The 18183-nt window shown below is 31.3% G+C and overlaps 1 protein-coding gene across 2 annotated transcripts in view; it reads right to left on the bottom strand.

Annotated features, from left to right (window-relative positions):
- Nucleotides 1-4809: 4809 nt before the first annotated feature.
- Nucleotides 4810-18183, bottom strand: part of LOC111701087 (uncharacterized) — a 15918-nt gene continuing 2544 nt past the window's right edge. The window contains exons 2-7 of one of the 2 annotated variants that reach the window (XM_023472232.1): nt 13886-13983; nt 12809-12893; nt 12329-12352; nt 7506-7603; nt 7261-7398; nt 4810-6623 (exon numbers count right to left, since the gene is read on the bottom strand). In XM_023472232.1, coding sequence (XP_023328000.1) covers nt 7273-7398; nt 7506-7603; nt 12329-12352; nt 12809-12893; nt 13886-13983 — 431 coding nt within the window. In that variant the 3' untranslated portion in view covers nt 4810-6623; nt 7261-7272. The remainder of the gene's footprint in view (nt 6624-7260; nt 7399-7505; nt 7604-12328; nt 12353-12808; nt 12894-13885; nt 13984-18183) is intronic. The other variant, XM_023472233.1, reaches the window with a different exon arrangement.

Genomic DNA, 18183 nt, shown 5'->3' with positions numbered 1-18183 from the left:
GATTGACCATGATGGGAAGGATAAAAGATTGAACATGATGGGGAGAATAAAAGATTGACCATGATGGGAAAGATAAAAGATTGAACATGATGGGAAGAATAAAAGATTGAACATGATGGGAAGGATAAAAGATTGAACATGATGGGAAGGATAAAAGATTAAACATGATGGGAAGGATAAAAGATTGAACATGATGGGAAGAATAAAAGATTGAACATGATGGGAAGAATAAAAGATTTAAGATAATGGGAAGGATAAAAGATCAAACATGATGGGAAAAATAAAAGATTGAACATGATGTGAAGAATAAAAGATTGACCAGGATGGGAAGAATAAAAGATTGAACATGATGGGAAGAACAAATGATTGACTTTGATGGGAAGGGTAAAGATTGAAGATGATGGGAAGAATAAAAGATTGAACATGATGGGAAGAATAAAATATTGAATTTGATGGGAAGGATACAAGATTGAATATGATGGGAAGGATAAAAGATTAAAAATGGTGGGAAGAATAAAAGATTGAAAATAATGTGAAGAATAAAAGATTGAAAATGATGTGGAAGGATAAAAGATTGAATATGATGGGAAGGATAAAAGATTAAAAATGGTGGGAAGAATAAAAGATTGAAAATAATGTGAAGAATAAAAGATTGAAAATGATGTCAAGAATAAAAGATTGAACATGATGGGAAGAATAAAAGATTGAACATGATGGGAAGAATAAAAGATTAAACATGATGTGAAGAATAAAAGATTGAACATGATGTGATTCTCTAGCAAATATTTCTGCTCTAATATTCTCGTGCATGACTGAAAAAGATTATATTCAAAACAAAAAGTAAATGCAGGTTACAAGATACAAATGAATCCCATATGTCGAGAAATTTCGTGTTTAATTCTTTGTTAGGAAAACCCCAGTAAAATATTTACATAGTTTGATTAAAGTAAATATTCTTTAGAAATATTTTCGCTTGTTAAGTTTGAAGAATTTTTTATTTTTAACTCCTTTTCATTTTTCTGAACTATTTCTCTAGAAGGTTTGCTTTTAAAGCTTTTCTTTGTTAAGGATTGACTTTAAAAAAATGAAATATTTATTTTTAAAAAAACATAATCCAAAAAGTGTGTTCTTTTAACATTTAAATGTGAAAAAAAGAAGATGCAAATATAACATCCAAATTATTCTCGATTATTCTTAAAAGTTCGAATATTTTTCCGACCTGAAAGTCAAATAAAACAAAATGAAGTATTATCTTTTTACGCAAAAAGAAAATATTAAATAAGATTATTCATTATTACAGAGTGTAATTAATTCTGGAGAACTGGTATAGCTGTTTTCGGATCAGCTCCCCAGTCCCTCGAAAAAAAAGAGAAGAAAAAACATAGATACAGTATATTAACTACATTAAGTCTGACGTCTGGTTTACTGACTGGCTGCCATGGGGGGGGGTAAAATTGCCCCCCCCCTTCTTTTTTCTTATTGTGATACAAATCTATAACATTTGATTTGTTTTTGGAAAAAAATGGCAAATTTGCAAAACTCCAACTATTTATTGCGAAATTAACAGTTTAATTCAGCGAATGAAAGCATTGGTCCGATTCAAATAGAGAATTAGATATCCTTGTTTTTAAACTGATTATTTTCATTTGATGTTTCTTTAAAGTGAATTGCACATTTAACGCATTTATACATTATTATTTATACATTTATACATTATTATTTATACATTTATACATTATACATTTTTTAACATAAAATACAGTTTACGCTTTTATTTACAAATAATTCATCTCATTTCACTAAAAGACTTGTTTTGATAGTAAATGTTTGACTACACTTTCTAAGTACTATATTTATTGAATTGATGTACGAACAAAATTCTTTATATATCAATTCAGCAATTTGTAAAAGCTATAATAAATAAATCACATTCAGGACAAGCGATACTCTTTGATTAATGATGCATAAAATATAATACTACAATTTATATAAAAAGACGACATTCTCAAAAAATTGATTTATTAAACAAATTATCTTAATATGTATATTCTCTATTTGTTTATCCTTCTGTAAGTCCGATTATAACTCATGAACCCTTTGACATAGTTTCCAGGCAATGCTGGTTTCCCAAGCTAAATATACTTATTGGCTTTATATTTTAGATCTTTTGGTAACCTTTCAATGGTAAAAATTATGAAAGACTCTCCCCCAATTAGAAAACAAAATACTAATTTGAAGAAATCTGAATACGCCTCTCTTAATATATTCAAAACTATGTCTAGTTCTCAACCACTCTTAAATCTGTCAAAATACAAAAGTGAAGACCAAGATATATATATATATAAACTATATTTAAAAACTTGGGACATAAAATGTCGTCATACAACTATGAGTTTGGCCCACTTTAGTATTTAATCACTTTGCCTCCATGCAACATAGCCCGTAAAACAATAAATCAATAAATCAATAAATCAATAAATCAATAAATCATGACCATTTTACATCCTAGAAAACCAAGAATAGTACATTGAGAGGATTTCGTTGTACGTTGTATTTTGAATACAAATAAAAAGGAAGTTGAGAACTTTTTTCAAAAGATATTTCATCAAAATTAGATGTATGTTTTATATCGAAAATAAATTCTTTATTGCAACGACTTTGATACCAGTTTCAGCACATTTGTAAGCACTTTGTTTATTGTTCAATGCTTCTTCTTCTTTTCTATTTCTTGGCCAAGTTATACGGTGAAGTACACGTACACAGAGCGTCCCATATCCTATTAGACTATCTCCAATTTTTAACGTCAAAATACGCAACACAATCATCGAAAAATCTAGCATTTCTGCAAAAGATTTTATATTAGCCTTATACTAAATTTTTTTTTAAATGATTCATTCTTCTTAAATTTTCTGATTTGTCCCCGGAATCGTAATTTAGACTTATTGACGCGGTCTAATTTGATGTGGGACACCCTGTAGTACCTGTACAAATGTCAAATCAAAAATGATATTATAGTGCAACTCTAGCAACTTTTGTTAGACAACTTTTATGGAATTAAAAAATCGATTATTTCCTTATTCAATAAATTATTATTTTTTTTTCAAAAATATATAAAAGAAATGCATCTTAATTGTAAAATCAAACATTTATTAATTTTAAAAATTTTTAAGTGGAGATTTTAACCATCAATCAAAACAAACTAAAAATACTTATTTGACACCCCTGGCATATTATTTGTAGTTAATAGTTATATACCCCAAATGAAAAGTTTTATTTATAGCACGAATACCACTAAGGAAAATAACAATTACTAAAAGTGTAGAGGACAAACAGCTACCATCTCCTTTCCCCATGTCCTGACATTTCCAAAATATGGTATTTTTGTGTTTTCAAAATTACCTCAGATGAAAAAGAATTTCTTTCGTCTTTGCATTCTTAATGGCCTTCGTGGCATTTTCTGAATTTGCTGAATTTCTTAATGGCGTATCAATTCTTGACGCCTAGTTAATTCTGATGCCGCATGGATATGCGCCTTCAATCGAAATAAAATAAAAAAATTCGATTTTTTTACTGTTTTTGACCTGTCATTTACAGACACCACCAACTCCCCCCCGCCCTTTCTTTTTTAAGCCGCCATATTTTTTGGTGGTTAAAACCTCTTTGTATATGAATTGCATCTAGATTTTTCTTGATTCATTATGATTTAGTAAGATAATATATTTTAAATGTGTATTGAGAAAACTTCAAATTTATTTACTCAAATCAAAATTCAAAACTCTATCACAATAAACAAGTTTTTTCCAAAATGTTAATAGTCTAGCTAGTTTGTATTTAAGTTTCAATTGTCTCATTCCGGTTTCCTTCGACATACTCAATTTAGGTTAAGAATTTAAATCCAGTGGCGTAAATAAGGGGGGTTATTGGGGTTATTTACCCCCCCCCCCTAGAATCCTGGGGTAAATACCCCTCCCTAGAATTCTAGGGGTAANGGGGGTAAAAAAAAATTCGGCGCGCTTCGCGCGCCAAATTAAAAATATTTACCCCCCCCTACAGAATCCTTATATCCGCCCCTGTAATTAAATCTTTTAACATATGGAGAAAAAAATCACGTCATGGGGAAAAACTGCAAGTTAAACCCTAAAGGAAGGTTTTGTAATAGTTACTTGTACCCAATTTTTAGTAGGTGGGTAACTTTTCGAGAATTTTATTGGATCAGAATTTCAGAAAGGTTTATTAATAATAATAAAAATAAAGAAAGTACATCGGAAATTTTTAAGGCTAAATCTTATAGTTGGGATTTTTTGGCGAAATAATTATTTTTTTATTGTCATTTTACCAACGAAATTATTAGTTTCCTCTGTATTTAACAAACTTTTAGCTCATCGTGAATAATGCATTCGGATAAACAGGGGCGGATACAGGATTTAAGTGAGGGGGTGCTAGATTTATTTTGGAACAAAAATATCCAGATATCCAAAGGATGCATTGCAGGCGAAATTTTTTTTAAGATAGTTATTTTTTTATGTTTTGCACTGGGTTTTCTTTCCTTTAAGTGCTATTGAGATCGCTCTGAAATCTAAAGGAAGTAGGGGGGGGGGCTACCCTCTCCCCCCACCGATAATGCATTTAGTTATTAATTTCACCTTAAAATAATACTGAAGTTTGTTTTTGACGAAGTTTTTGGTTTATATGGCTTATGGCAGTTATAGTAATTTCTTAATGTGCCTTTAGAATAATTATTATTGGAAATTTTTAACCATTAATTTTCATGCAATTTGTGCATTTGTCTTGTTAAAATCAGAAAAAAAATCAAAACAAGTGTATTTATTGAACCAACAATAGATTTCTACATTCGTGCAGTCATTCAAAAATATTTACAATCGTATCCACATTTTTTCCCTTAAACCTAATTCAGCACGTCCCTAGGCCCACATACATCCACGTGCTCTTAGCTGAAGGATGAGGGGCCGACACGGCTGTGTTGACTAGAAGCACACTCCCGGAGTTACTGATTCTAAGATTTTCCCGCCAAAACCAAATCTGACATTAATCAGCTGTTTTTCTCCACACCAAATAGGAATCAAAAATGGCGAAGAAGAAAAATTGATTTGACCAATGCAGAAATGTTTAAAGACAAGTACTCGTCTTCATGTAAATAAATAATATATACGTAAATATATTCGTCAAGTTAATGACTACATATAAATCACATGAATGAAATATTGCATTCAGTATTTAAATATAATGCTTAAACATTAACTTAACGCACATTTAAAAACATGCAACTTTTAACAAGAAATCAGGAGAAATATTTTTAACTTATTTTATATACAAATAAAAATCGTTAGTTTTAAGAAACACATTTCTTCAAATATCAAATCTGGTCTTCTGATTATAGCTGTTCTGCTACAAGATTCAAAAATCTAAAATATTTAAATTCAAATTGTTAAGAAATATAAAGCAATTCTCAAACTATTAATCTAAACATCAAAAGTAAAGGTATCAGAACAATTGTATTGTGTGAATGTCTTTTGTTAATAATTGAAATTAGTAAACGAATAAAGAAACCCCTTTTTTTGAAATTAAAACATTTGCAACATTATGCGTGAGTAATTAACAGTTTCAAAATGAACAATGAAGTTAGAATGATACCAATTAAGATATATCACAATGAAAGCAAACCAACTGGAGGAGGGTTTTTATCCAAACAATGAAACAATGGTAGTTTCACTAATTCATAAAGAACGGATACATTTTTTATTTTCTTATTTGAAATTTGTTGACTGTGGTAAATTTGTATTGGTTATATTATTGGCTAGTGATTAAATAACAGAGATTCTAAATATCTAAATATCCCTCGTTCATAAAGCTTTATGTAAATTTATTGTTTCACAAAAATGGTTTAAACCAATTAAACAGATTTTAACATTGATATTAAGATTTTAAAGAAAGCGTTAATCAAAATAATGTGTGTTGGACAACTTTGGTTTTACTATTTTAATATGCTGAAGTATGCTAGAGTTGCACAAAAGTTTACTGGAATATACTATAGTGTACTAAAGTATATTAATTATGCGTGTACTCAAGCATGCCAAAACATATGTACACTAAGAAAGTGTTTATAGTATGCTGACGTGTACTGAAGTATTCTAAGTATAAGGACAAGTACTTGAGTATACTAAGGTGTACTGAAGTATTCTGAAGTATAAGGACAAGTACTTAAGTATACTAAGGTGTACTGAAGTTTTCTAAAGCTTGTACTGAGTGAAGTACTACAGCTCGTCCCAAAGTACTTAAGGCTTTGCACCAGAAAAACTTGGAAAGAAGTAAACTGAAGTATTAAAGCTTGTACTAAAGCACTAAAGTCCGTCCTATATAATACTTTTGACATTCAAAAGAAAAAGCTTGTAAAGTACACAGAATAACTATAAAGCTTGTACAAGAGGCTGTACTCTGTTACTAAAGTTGTTGTGTGGTGGCCGCGATATTGAAAAGCTCTAGAAGAATGTGAAGTAAATCATCTTTTTATAATTTGATGAATGAAATATTTAGTTTGGATGAAACTAAAAGAGGCAGGATCTTATTCTAGCAGTTTCCTGGATTCAAGATCAGGGGATTCAATCCTGAAATATTTAGAGAAATAAAGGGATTTAATTATTCTTAAAAGCTGATATTTTATTAATAATATATACACTAGAGAAAAAAAATTCAGCGATAGCGCATGGAGATCTGGTTTAGTCTCTGCGATTTAGTTCAAAATAAATCAGAGTTAAAATCTATTCAACGTCTGAAAATATAATCTTTAGGTGAATGTTTGCTCTTAACCGCTGAGTTTCACGTTATTTTACAGTTATTTGTTATGAAAATGCGTGTTTACAGCGGTGGAAGACAAAAAAAGATATAAAAGGCAATTTTCACCGTTTAAGTAAAATAAAAACTTGCGTTTACAGATCGGTTGACAACAAAAGCGTTTTACAAAAATTTGTAATTCTAAGAGACAAAAATAACATTTTGAAATATTTGTGTTTCCATTGGTTGAAGGCATAAATTTTTTTTATAATTTCCATTTCTTATTCTAATTTGCAAGTCTAAGCTGTGCCTCAACTCTCAACCGGTCGTTCAACCGCCACCTCTGGAATTTATTCCCCAAAGAATATCAATGAATAATGATATTTTAAAAAATGTAATTGAAAAACACAATTACTTTTCAGCTGCATTGAATTAAAATATTATATATAACAGATGAAAAAAAAACATTACCTTGCAGGATACTTAAACCCTGTGGTTGGTAAGCAAGGCACTAATACTGAGGATGAAAAGAATGAAGAAATGAGAAAACTGAACAAGGTTTCCGCCATTACATGCATCCGAGTGACACACACAGTGGAAAACCATCACCTGGAGAAGATAAAAACATAAAATTACATCCTTAATTATTCATCTTTTGTTTCATTTTAGTCGGATTTTTTACTGTGCTTTCATTAGTCTGATTTCTTAAAATTTACCTTATTTGTGCCGGTCTTGGTGAAACAGTCTCTTCCTAGAAAGTTCTCTTCATTTGGAAGCCAGCCACAGGAACGGATAACTCTAGTTTCCTCGTTAACTAAATAGATAGATAGATAGATAGATAGATAGATATAAGCTACAATAAATAAATACATCTACATATTGACACCCTGTAGCAATATACAGAACTATTGGCTAATTTACTATTAAAGTTATCCTCCATGCAAAGATGACAATGTCTGAATTACAACGATACCCTTTAAAGCTTTGAATATGAAAACCATGTTTTAGTTTCTTTAAACTCTTTTCATTTTCATTTTCATTTTCATTTGTCTAACGTATAGGTAACGATGGAGAAATTATCAGCATAAAAACACTTTCCGCGTCGCGTCAGGAAAACGACGATATCTTCAACATTTTTTATCAGATACATGTTTCAAGGGTACCGTCTTAATCTTTGCACGGTCATTGCCATTGTTGCAAGGAGGGTTTCATGAAATTTCGCGTACAGTCCCTTTAACATCAATATTTATATCGTTGATTTCTTTCCATCAAATTGGAAAAATTATTTTTACATTGAAATAAAATAAAAAATTGTTATTTTGCTATATTGTGCATATATTGACAGTGGCCTGAGCAAATTGATAAAAATTCTATTTAAAAATATTTAGTTTGTTGTTCTGGCATAATATTACCGATATCTAACTGTAAGGTCTCAATCCTAGATATTTACTTTGCAGCCAAAGTTTGTAAAAGAAAATGCGGGAAACAAATTAAACAAATTTCTAAAAATTAATCGATTTTAACAAAAAGGTAGCAATCTGATTTCGCGGAATAAAAAACCCCCGGCCATAAATAAATTTTTTAAAGGAATTGAGTCTTTGCCACAATTTTCTAATTCCTATATCTTTGCAATCAAATGTCATAAAACTTTAGATATTTAAAACTATAGAACTATACTTCTAAGTTTGAAATATCAAAGTTTTACATCATCAGGTTGCAATGATAAAGAGATTCGTAAATTTATGTTTGTCGCAAAGACTCAATTCCATTAAGAATATAATTCGTTAAAAATGATAAGCTCCAAATCGTTATTTTTATTAAAGTTTTTTAATGTTAAGCTGTTAAAAAATTGTTTTAAAAAATGTAAAAAATTTGGCTTGTCTATTGAATTATCTTTTGGTATTCAATAAACTTCAAAATGGCTGAACCGATTAGACCCACATTTTATCAACTAATTTACAATAGTCAAGATATAGCTAAGTTTTATATAATATAAAATATAACTGTAGGAAAGCTGATGACGTCAGAGAGATGTGACGTAATGTTTAAAGGACATATTTTATATGGTTTTTGAACAAAGTACGTTAGGACGGGGGAGATAAGTAAAGGATTAGTAAGGATTAAGTAGGGTTAGAGTTAGGATAACGTAGGAATGGAGTACGAGTAGGGTTGGAGTAAGTATGTAGTATGGTCGGAGTAAGCTTGAAGGAGAGTTGAAGTTTGGATGAATCAGAGTTGGAGTAAAGAGTAGGGTTGGAGTAAGGAGTAGGATGGCAGTAAAAAATAAAGTAGGGTTGGACTAAAAATGGAGTATGGTTGGAGTAAGAATGGAGTAGGGTCGATAAAGGAGTTTGGAGTAAGGATGGATTTAGTTTGGAATAAGGATGAAGTGGGGTAGGAGTAGAATTAGAGTAAGGTTGGACTAAAAATGGGATAGGGTTGGAGTAAGAATAGAGTAGGGTTGGAATAAAAATGAAGTATGGTTGGATTAAGGATGAAGTGGATTGGAATAAGGATGGAGTAAGGTTGGAGTAAGGATTGAGTAGGCTTCGAGTAAGGATGAAGTATGGTTGGAGTAAGGATGGAGTAGGGTTGGAGTAAGCATGAAGTGGGGTTGGAGTAAGGATCGAGTAGGGTTGGAGTAAGGATGGAGTAGTGTTGGAGTAAGGATCGAGTAGGGTTGGAGTAAGGATGGAGTAGTGTTGGAGTAAGGATTGAGTAGGGTTTGAGTAGGATTAGAGTAGGATTGGAGTAAGGATGGAGTAGGGTTGGAGTAAGCATGAAGTGGGGTTGGAGTAAGGATCGAGTAGGGTTGGAGTAAGGATGGAGTAGGATTGAAGTAAGCATCGAGTAGGGTTGGAGTAAGGATTAAGTGGGGTTGGAGTAAGGATGGAGTAGGGTTGGAGTAAGGATGAAGTAGGGTTGGAGTAAGGATGGAGTACGGATGATGCATGGTTGGAGTAGGATTATTGTAGGTTTGGAGTAGGTATTGAGTAGGGTTTGAGTAGGATTGGAGTAGGATTGGAGTAAGGATTAAGTGGGATTTGAGTAAGTATTGAGTAGGGGTGGAGTAAGGATGAAGGGGGGTGGGAGTAGGATTAGAGTAGGGCTGAAGTAAGGATTAGAGTAGGGTTGGAGTAAGGATGAAGTGGGATCGGAGTAGAATTAGAGTAGGGTTGGAGTAAGTGTAGAGTAGGGTTGGAGCAAGGATTTGATTAGGGTTTAAGTAAAGTATTTATTAAGGTTGGAGTAAGTATCGAGTAGGGTTTGAGTAGGATTAGAGTAGGGTTGGAGTACGGATGAAGTATGGTTGGAGTAGGATTAGAATAGGGTTGGAGTAGAATAATAGTGGGGTTGGAGAAGGATTAGAGTAGGATTTAAGTAAAGTATTGAGTAGGGTTGTAGTAGGATTAGAGTAGGATTGGAGCAAAGTATTGAGTAGGGTTGGAGTAGGATTAGAGTAGGGTTGGAGTAAAGTATTGAGTTGGGTTGGAGTAGGATTAGAATAGGGTTGGAGTAAAGTATTGAGTAGGGTTGGAGTAGGATTCGAGTAGGGTTGGAGTAAAGTATTGAGTTGGGTTGGAGTAGGATTAGAGTAGGATTGAAGTGAAGTATTGAGTAGAGTTGGAGTAAGGATGGAGTAGGATTAGAATAAGGTTGGAGTAGGATTAGAGAAGGGTTGGAGTAAAGTATTGAGTAGAGTTGGAGTAGGATTAGAGTAGGGTAGGAGTAAAGTATTGAGTTGGGTTGGAGTAGGATTAGAATAAGGTTGGAGTAGGATTAGAATAGAGTTGGAGTAGGGTTAGAGTAGGGTTGGAGTAAAGTATTGAGTTGGGTTAGAGTAGGATTAGAATAGGGTTGGAGTAGGATTAGAATAGGGTTGGAGTAGGATTAGAATAGAGTTGGAGTAGGATTATAATAGGGTTGGAGTAGGATTAGAATAGAGTTGGAGTAGGATAAGAATAGAGTTGGAGTAGGATTAGAATAGGGTTGGAGTTGGATTAGAGTAGGGTTGGAGTAGGATTAGAAAAAGGTTGGAGTTGGATTAGAATAGGGTTGGAGTAGGATTAGAATAGGGTTGGAGTAGGATTAGAGTAGGGTTGGAGTAGGATTAGAAAAAGGTTGGAGTAGGATTAGAATAAGGTTGGAGTAGGATTAGAATAAGGTTGGAGTAGGATTAGAATAGGGTTGGAGTAGGGTTGGAGTAGGATTAGAATAGGGTTGGAGTAGGATTAGAGTAGGGTTGGAGTAGGATTAGAGTAGGGTTGGAGTAAAGTATTTATAATACAAAAGAAAAGTCTTAGAAAGGTTCTCAGCAGGTTTTCTGCTAAACTTTAGATTTAATATTTTCTGACATTGCAGCAAAAAAACAATGTTTACAAGAATATTTTAAAGATTAAACATTTTGTATATAGTTGAATCTATACCCTTTAAAATCTAAATAAATATTGTAAATTATCAGTTTCTGGATTTTCTCCAGTTTTCTGAAACTATTCATCAAGAAAACAAGAAAACAACAAGAACAACTTTAGATAATTAAAGGGAATATTATGCCGGGAAAATCAATGTTTATGGAGTTTTGAAAAAAAAAATAATAAAAAGTTTTGATCATGATTTTCCGAAGAACTGATGGCTCACATCAATATTTTATTTTTTAATGCCTTTATCTTTGCAACCTGTTGGAGTAACTAGAAATATAAAAGGTTTACACCATCAGATTGAAAATAAAATTCGCACTTGAAATGAGTAATCAGTTCTTTTGCAGTAAAAATTAACTTTTGGTAATTTACCTATAAATATTTTCTTTTGATATTAATTTAAATTATTTAAAACTATCTCTGCTCCCTGGTTTATTCACCCTGCCACAATGAAACCAAATAAGTTTAATTTAACAGCGTTTAGGTTCTTGGATTTATGGAAGGGAACATAATAGTCCCAATAAAAACCGTATCTGCAGGTTTCTCAAGAAAAAGTTATTTTTTTTTGTACCATAAGCTTAGACTAATATATCTTCATAGTAATACTGTGCATATATCTAAATAAAATCCATATTCTTCTTTTTTTTTATAAAAACGGGCTTTCTTTACAAAAGTAAGTTCTCATAATGGAACAATTTTTAAATCATTAGTAATTAGTTGAATTTAGCTTTTTTAAACAGAGCAATTAAACCCTCGGCACAAACTTTAACTTTCTAATTCCTGTATCTGTACGTAGGTACGTGGAACCTGATGGTGTAAACTTTTTAAAATTCAAACTCAGACTATTTTATTTAACAGTATTTATAGTTTGAAATATCAAAGGTCTATGACATCAGAGTGAAAAGATAAAGGGATTAGAAAATTAAAATTTTTGGGATGTGTTCAATTATCTTATGTGTTCAAAATACCACAGCAATCGGTAAGTGCCTGTAAATCAATAAACAGTGTACACAACCTATTTTATCTAAAATACTTTTTATCTACATGTAATTGTACATGTACTGTTTGGTAACTAGAGACAACTTGACTTTTCTAAAAATACTTAAATCTACAAAATTTACCCCCGGTCACGTCCCACAAACTTGCTGAAATAAAAATGATTTATGTCACCCTCATCTCTTAAGTATCATTTCCAATTCACAACAGGACCCATTAAACCCTTTTTCTGAGAAAAAAATTGGTTCCAGAAGTTTTTTGATGTTGTTTTCATTTCAGTGCTCTACGAAATAAACATTGTCAATGTTTATATCAAGGTTAAACGGGTACCGTTGTGAATTGTTAATTACTTTTCTTAAACACATAATGTCTCCTAAAATTTGGACTAGTCAGAAGTCAGTTCACAAAACGATTTCCGAAAATAACTTTTTAACATAGAGTAGACAGATACGTAACGTATGGTTACACAGGTTACCGGTCTAAAACAAGGCCTTATGTAGTTTATTTCTCATCTTGAATTTATGTGCAAAGTTCTTCCATTTAAAAATAAATGATGAACGAGGACACTGCACAGTAACTTTCAACCCTTAAAAAACTATGCTTACTTGTTTGCACTGTTTTCCTACATACACTGGCAGTAAAGGGCTCTCCATCCTTTTTCAAGGGAAGATGGGTCATCTCAGGGGTCCGCTAAACAATGTAAAATATTATAAGGGTCGGGTCCGTAAAACAATAAACGAATTCATTAGAGGTCCGCTAAACAACAAAAGATATCATCAAGGGTCCGCTAAACAACAAAAGATATCATCAAGGGTCCCCTAAACAACAAAATATATCATCAAGGGTCCGCTAAACAACAAAAGATATCATCAAGGGTTCGTTAAACAACACAAGATATCATTAAGGGTTCGTTAAACAACATAAGATATCATCAAGGGTTCATTAAACAACATAAGATATCTTCAAGGGTTCGTTAAACATCTTAAGATATCATCAAGGGTTCGTTAAAAAAATAATATATCATAAAGTTTCCGCTCAGCAACAAAATATATTATCAACGGTTTGTTGAACAACATAAGATATCATCAAGGGTCCGCTAAACAGTATAAGATATCATCAGAGGTTCGTTAAACAACAAATAAGATATCATCAAGGGTTCGTTAAAGAATATAAGATATCATCAAAGGTTCGTTAAGCAACAGAAAATATGATCAAGGGTTCGCTAAACAACATAAGATATCAAGGGTTCGTTGAAAAACATAATATGCCAGCAAGGGTTCGTTAAACAACATAATATGTCAGCAAGGGTCGGCTAAGCAACATAATATATCATCAAGGGTTCGCTAAACAACATATCAAGGGTTGGCTTGTTGTCCTAATATTTTTTAAATATTTCTTTAATCTGATCACTGTTTATCTTTGCTCATATAAAGATATATTTGTATATTTATATGTTAGCTATAGCTAGCACAAAGGATTTCGTTATTCAAGTTGGAAATTTATTTTTACACGGGCAACGCCGGGCACTTCAGTTAATATGATATATCAGCTGAAGAGGCCCAGCCGTTTGACAATTTATAGCTAATATAGAAACATATAAATGAAGTTTAAAAACTGAAATACAAATATATATATAAATTTATATAATCAAAGAGCTTTATTATATAAATAAATATATTTACCTGATCACAGTCCACTAACTCTGTTGTTATATTTTCAAAAGTATCCCCACATCTCTTGTCATACGCACTGTTACATTCCCAACATTTAATCCCAGAAACTGAAATGTATATATATTATATTCCCAGCATTTAATCCCAGACACTGAAATATATATATTATATTCCCAACGTTTAATCCCAGACACTGAAATATATATATATATTATATTCCCAACGTTTAATCCCAGACACTGAAATATATATATTATATTTCCAACATTTAATCCCAGACACTGGAATATATATATTATATTCCCAACGTTTAATCCCAGACACTGGAATAAATATATTATATTCATAACAATGAATATAATTTGTTTATTTCAAAACATTTTACTCAAAATTAAAGATTATGTGTATGAAACCTCAATATTTTTCTCTCAATAAAATCCTTTTTTATCTTCGTTATGCTTAAAAGAACCTAGTGCTGAACTTTTTCAACCAGTTCGTTAATAGTTAGTTAAAATAACGGAACGGACCAACTTTTCTTAACAAAAAAACTAAACAGTTCAGTTCACTGGTTATGCGTTATTTCGCAGTTACCCTGCGTTAACGATCTCAAAGTTATCTCTTTTCCGATCGTTAACGGAACCTTCTGTTTATCTAAAAAATGCCGTTCGTTAACAGAACCTTCCTTTTATCTAAAAAATCCGTTCGTTAACGGAACCTTCCGTTTATCTAAAAAAAATGCCGTTCGTTAACAGAACCTTCCGTTTTTCTAAAAAAATGTTGTTCGTTAACGGACCCTCTCGCTTATCTAGAAAAATGCCCTTCGTTAACGGAACCTCTCACTTTTACTAAAAATGTCTTTTGTTAATGAAACCTTCCGTTTATCTAAAAAATGCCATTCATTGCGGAACCAACCGTTTATATAAAAAGATGCTGTTTGTTAACGGAACCTTCCGCTTATGTAAAAAAATTATGTTCGGTAATGGAACCTTCCGTTTATCTAAAAAAACGTTCGTTAACGGAACCTTCCGTTTATCTAAAAAAAATATGTTCGGTAATGGAACCTTCCGTTTATCTAAAAAATACCGTTCGTTAACGGAAATTTTCGCTTATCCAAAAAATGCCGTTCGTTAATGGAACCTTCCACTCATCTAAAAAATCACATTCGTTAATGGAACCATTCGCTTATCTAAATAAATGCAGTTTGTTAAAGGAACCTTCTATTTCTCTAAAAAAATGCCGTTCGTCAACGGAACCTTCCGTTTATCTAAAAAAAATACCGTTCGTAAATGGAATCATGTAAAAAAATGTCGTTCGTTAATGGAACTTTCCGTTTATCTTAAAAAATAACGTTCGTTAAAGGAACCTCTTCCGCTTATTTAAAAAAATGCCTTTCGTTAGCGGAACCTTCCCCATCCTTATAAATACCCATGCTTAAAACTGATATTGAATAATAATAGATCTTTTTTTTTAATAAAAAATGTTGAAAATATTCTGCGAATAGATCAAAGCTACGAGTAAAAAAAGTCTCTAAAATATAAACTATTGATAAATATTGTATAATTATCTCTTTATTGGCTGTAGTATCATGTAAGAAGTATATATATGGCTTCTATCTAGCATTAAGTATATTTATATATTGATTCTTTTTATGTTCCGGTATTTTTTTGCAACATTAATATTAAACCCGCGTTGTCATTGAAAAATTTCCCACAATCTTTGTATATTAAATAATGTATAGTATATAAAGAGGGAATAAAGTTATTTAAGTGCTTGGTTCCTATAGTGCTTAAGTCCGTCAGTTTATCTCTCTATAAAACCTCCGGGGTATACATTCATATACAAGGCTACCCACAAAGAATGAGAATGTAAAGACGACATTAAACTTTTCAAATGGGAAGATTCCAAGTTAAAATAAAGTCTTTAGCCTTGAATTTGGTCTTTAAATGGGTTATTTAATGATTAGGCAAAGAAAAAAAAATTTTAAAAATATTTTGAATTTTTTTTATGACACCCATGAGTGTCCACAAAAAATTTCAGCCCAATCGGTCAAGCCGTTTGGCCGGCTATACGCAACATACATATGAATGTCTTGTTTTATTATATAGATATAGATATAATATATATACTCCTAGTTTATCTCTTTGTAAATCCTTCTGGGCATATCTGTGAATAAATATATCAAAGAATTTTGACTACTGAGGATCGTCATGAGACGTGAAACATTATGTTAAGCATAATTCTTTTTTTATAAAATGTTAAGTTTAAAAACTAAAATGTATATATAAATATAATTCTAGGTTATTAAAAAATAAAAAGTTTATCAGTGGAGTGAATCATGAGTTGAAGATGAAATCAATATTCATTTATTGATTGATTTTTATTATAAAACTTTCAGGTCCAGGCCCCAGAACCCCGGGGGATATTCAATTCATAAGATTTCTCTACTCTATCATCAACATACTTCTGAGAGATTTCCCCCCCCTCTTGTTATTTGCCATAAAAATCACTATTGTTTCATTTTTGGTTTGTAAGTTTAAAAAGTTTCAAGGAAATGAGTGTTTACAATAAAATCTTATTTTCTCATTTTTATATCTTCTCAGCCAAATGTCGTAGACCTTAGATATTTCAAACTATGCATTCTGTTAGATCAAATAGTCTAAATTTGAAATATCAAAGGATTACGCTATTAGATAGAAAAAGAAATAGAGGTTTAAAAGTTTGAGTTTGTGGAAGAGACTCAATTCCTTTGTGCAATTTTTAAAAGTAATAAATATATGTCTATATTTTTCCCGATAACTTTTTTATATATATATATTATACAATATAGAAGGGGAAGTGAGAATATTTTATGGCTTCTTTTTAGAAACGGGGTTAAATAAATATTAAAATATTTTAATAATAATTACTATGACTAAATTATGAAAGAAAATAAGTTTAGTTCTATTTAAATATCAGAAACTGTGCAAAATATTTAATTGAAAATATTGATTAAATAAGAATAGTGTTTTAATACTGTTTACATTACTGTTACATTTATTATAAAATATTTCCCCCCGAAAAGGACTATCTATGACATTTTAAGGAACAAAAAACGTAATTTTAAGCAACCCTTACAACCCTTTTCACAGGCTCATACAAGGAATTAAAGGGACTGTAAAGGAAAAATGAAAGGGGGTATAGAAACCTGAGAATATCAGGCGTTGAACGATACCTATAAGACATCTATATGATGTTTTTCTGTCTCGAGAAATTAATATAAAACTGTGTCAAATCTTTACGAAAATTCATATATATGCAATTTCGATAAAGTTGTAGTATTAAAGAGATCATATTCAAGAAATACGCAATCTGAAAATGACGATATCTCACAGGAGCCTGAGAATCTCAGGTTGGCTTCTATAATAATTTGTTAATTTTGCATTTTAATAGATATAATTGATAATATAATTACATATTGTCCGTATTACGTCACCAGAACTTCAGCCAATGGCAGTGCAGTATACTGGTCACGTGATTTCCGTCTGTACCACGTGACAATGGTGACGTATACGGACTATACAGACTATATGTAATTATATTATCAATTATTATATCTATTAAAAATGCAAAATTAAAATTAAAAAATTATAATAGGAGCAAGCCTGAGATTCTCAGGCTCCTGCGGGATATCGTCATTTTCGTTATTTTGGAATTCGCAGTTTTTATGAAGTCTTATTCAAGCTAAGGAAACTATATTTTTTTTAAAACAGATGAAAATTTAAAAGCGATGTTTAACTCTATGTTCGTTGTATTGGATTAGATATACAGACATTGATAAAAATATAGAGAATGCATGGTTTCAGATTTCTCTCATTTTGTGTAAATAATAAGTAATATTAGATATTAACTAATTGTCAAAGAAAGAGGTATTAGCAGAAAAACATATACCTGGCTCCGATATTCTTTTCATTATAGGATTTTAAATATCTTGTATATTTTCTACTTTACAATATTCGGTATCTTACAATCTTACATACTATATCCACTATTCTGTAACCTAAATCCTTAATTTTGTATAATGTATCAATAGATACAGAATACAGTTAAATATTTAGATATCCTTTTTCATAAACTCTGTGCCCCAAAATTCATATCCATATTTTAATTATCCTGTATTTTTATTCTATATCCTCTATACTGTGTTCTGTATCCTGTATCCCTAAGCAAGGCTATTCTTAAGACCCATGAAAACTGGACTACTAGCTGGATCTATAATCAGCGATAAATTAATCATCAATCAATCAATAAAAAGAGATTACATTCATATA

Source organism: Eurytemora carolleeae, unplaced genomic scaffold, assembly GCF_000591075.1.
Source record: "Eurytemora carolleeae unplaced genomic scaffold, Eaff_2.0 scaffold323, whole genome shotgun sequence".
Lineage (NCBI taxonomy): Eukaryota > Metazoa > Arthropoda > Copepoda > Calanoida > Temoridae > Eurytemora > Eurytemora carolleeae.
This window is presented reverse-complemented; position numbering and strand designations above follow the sequence as displayed.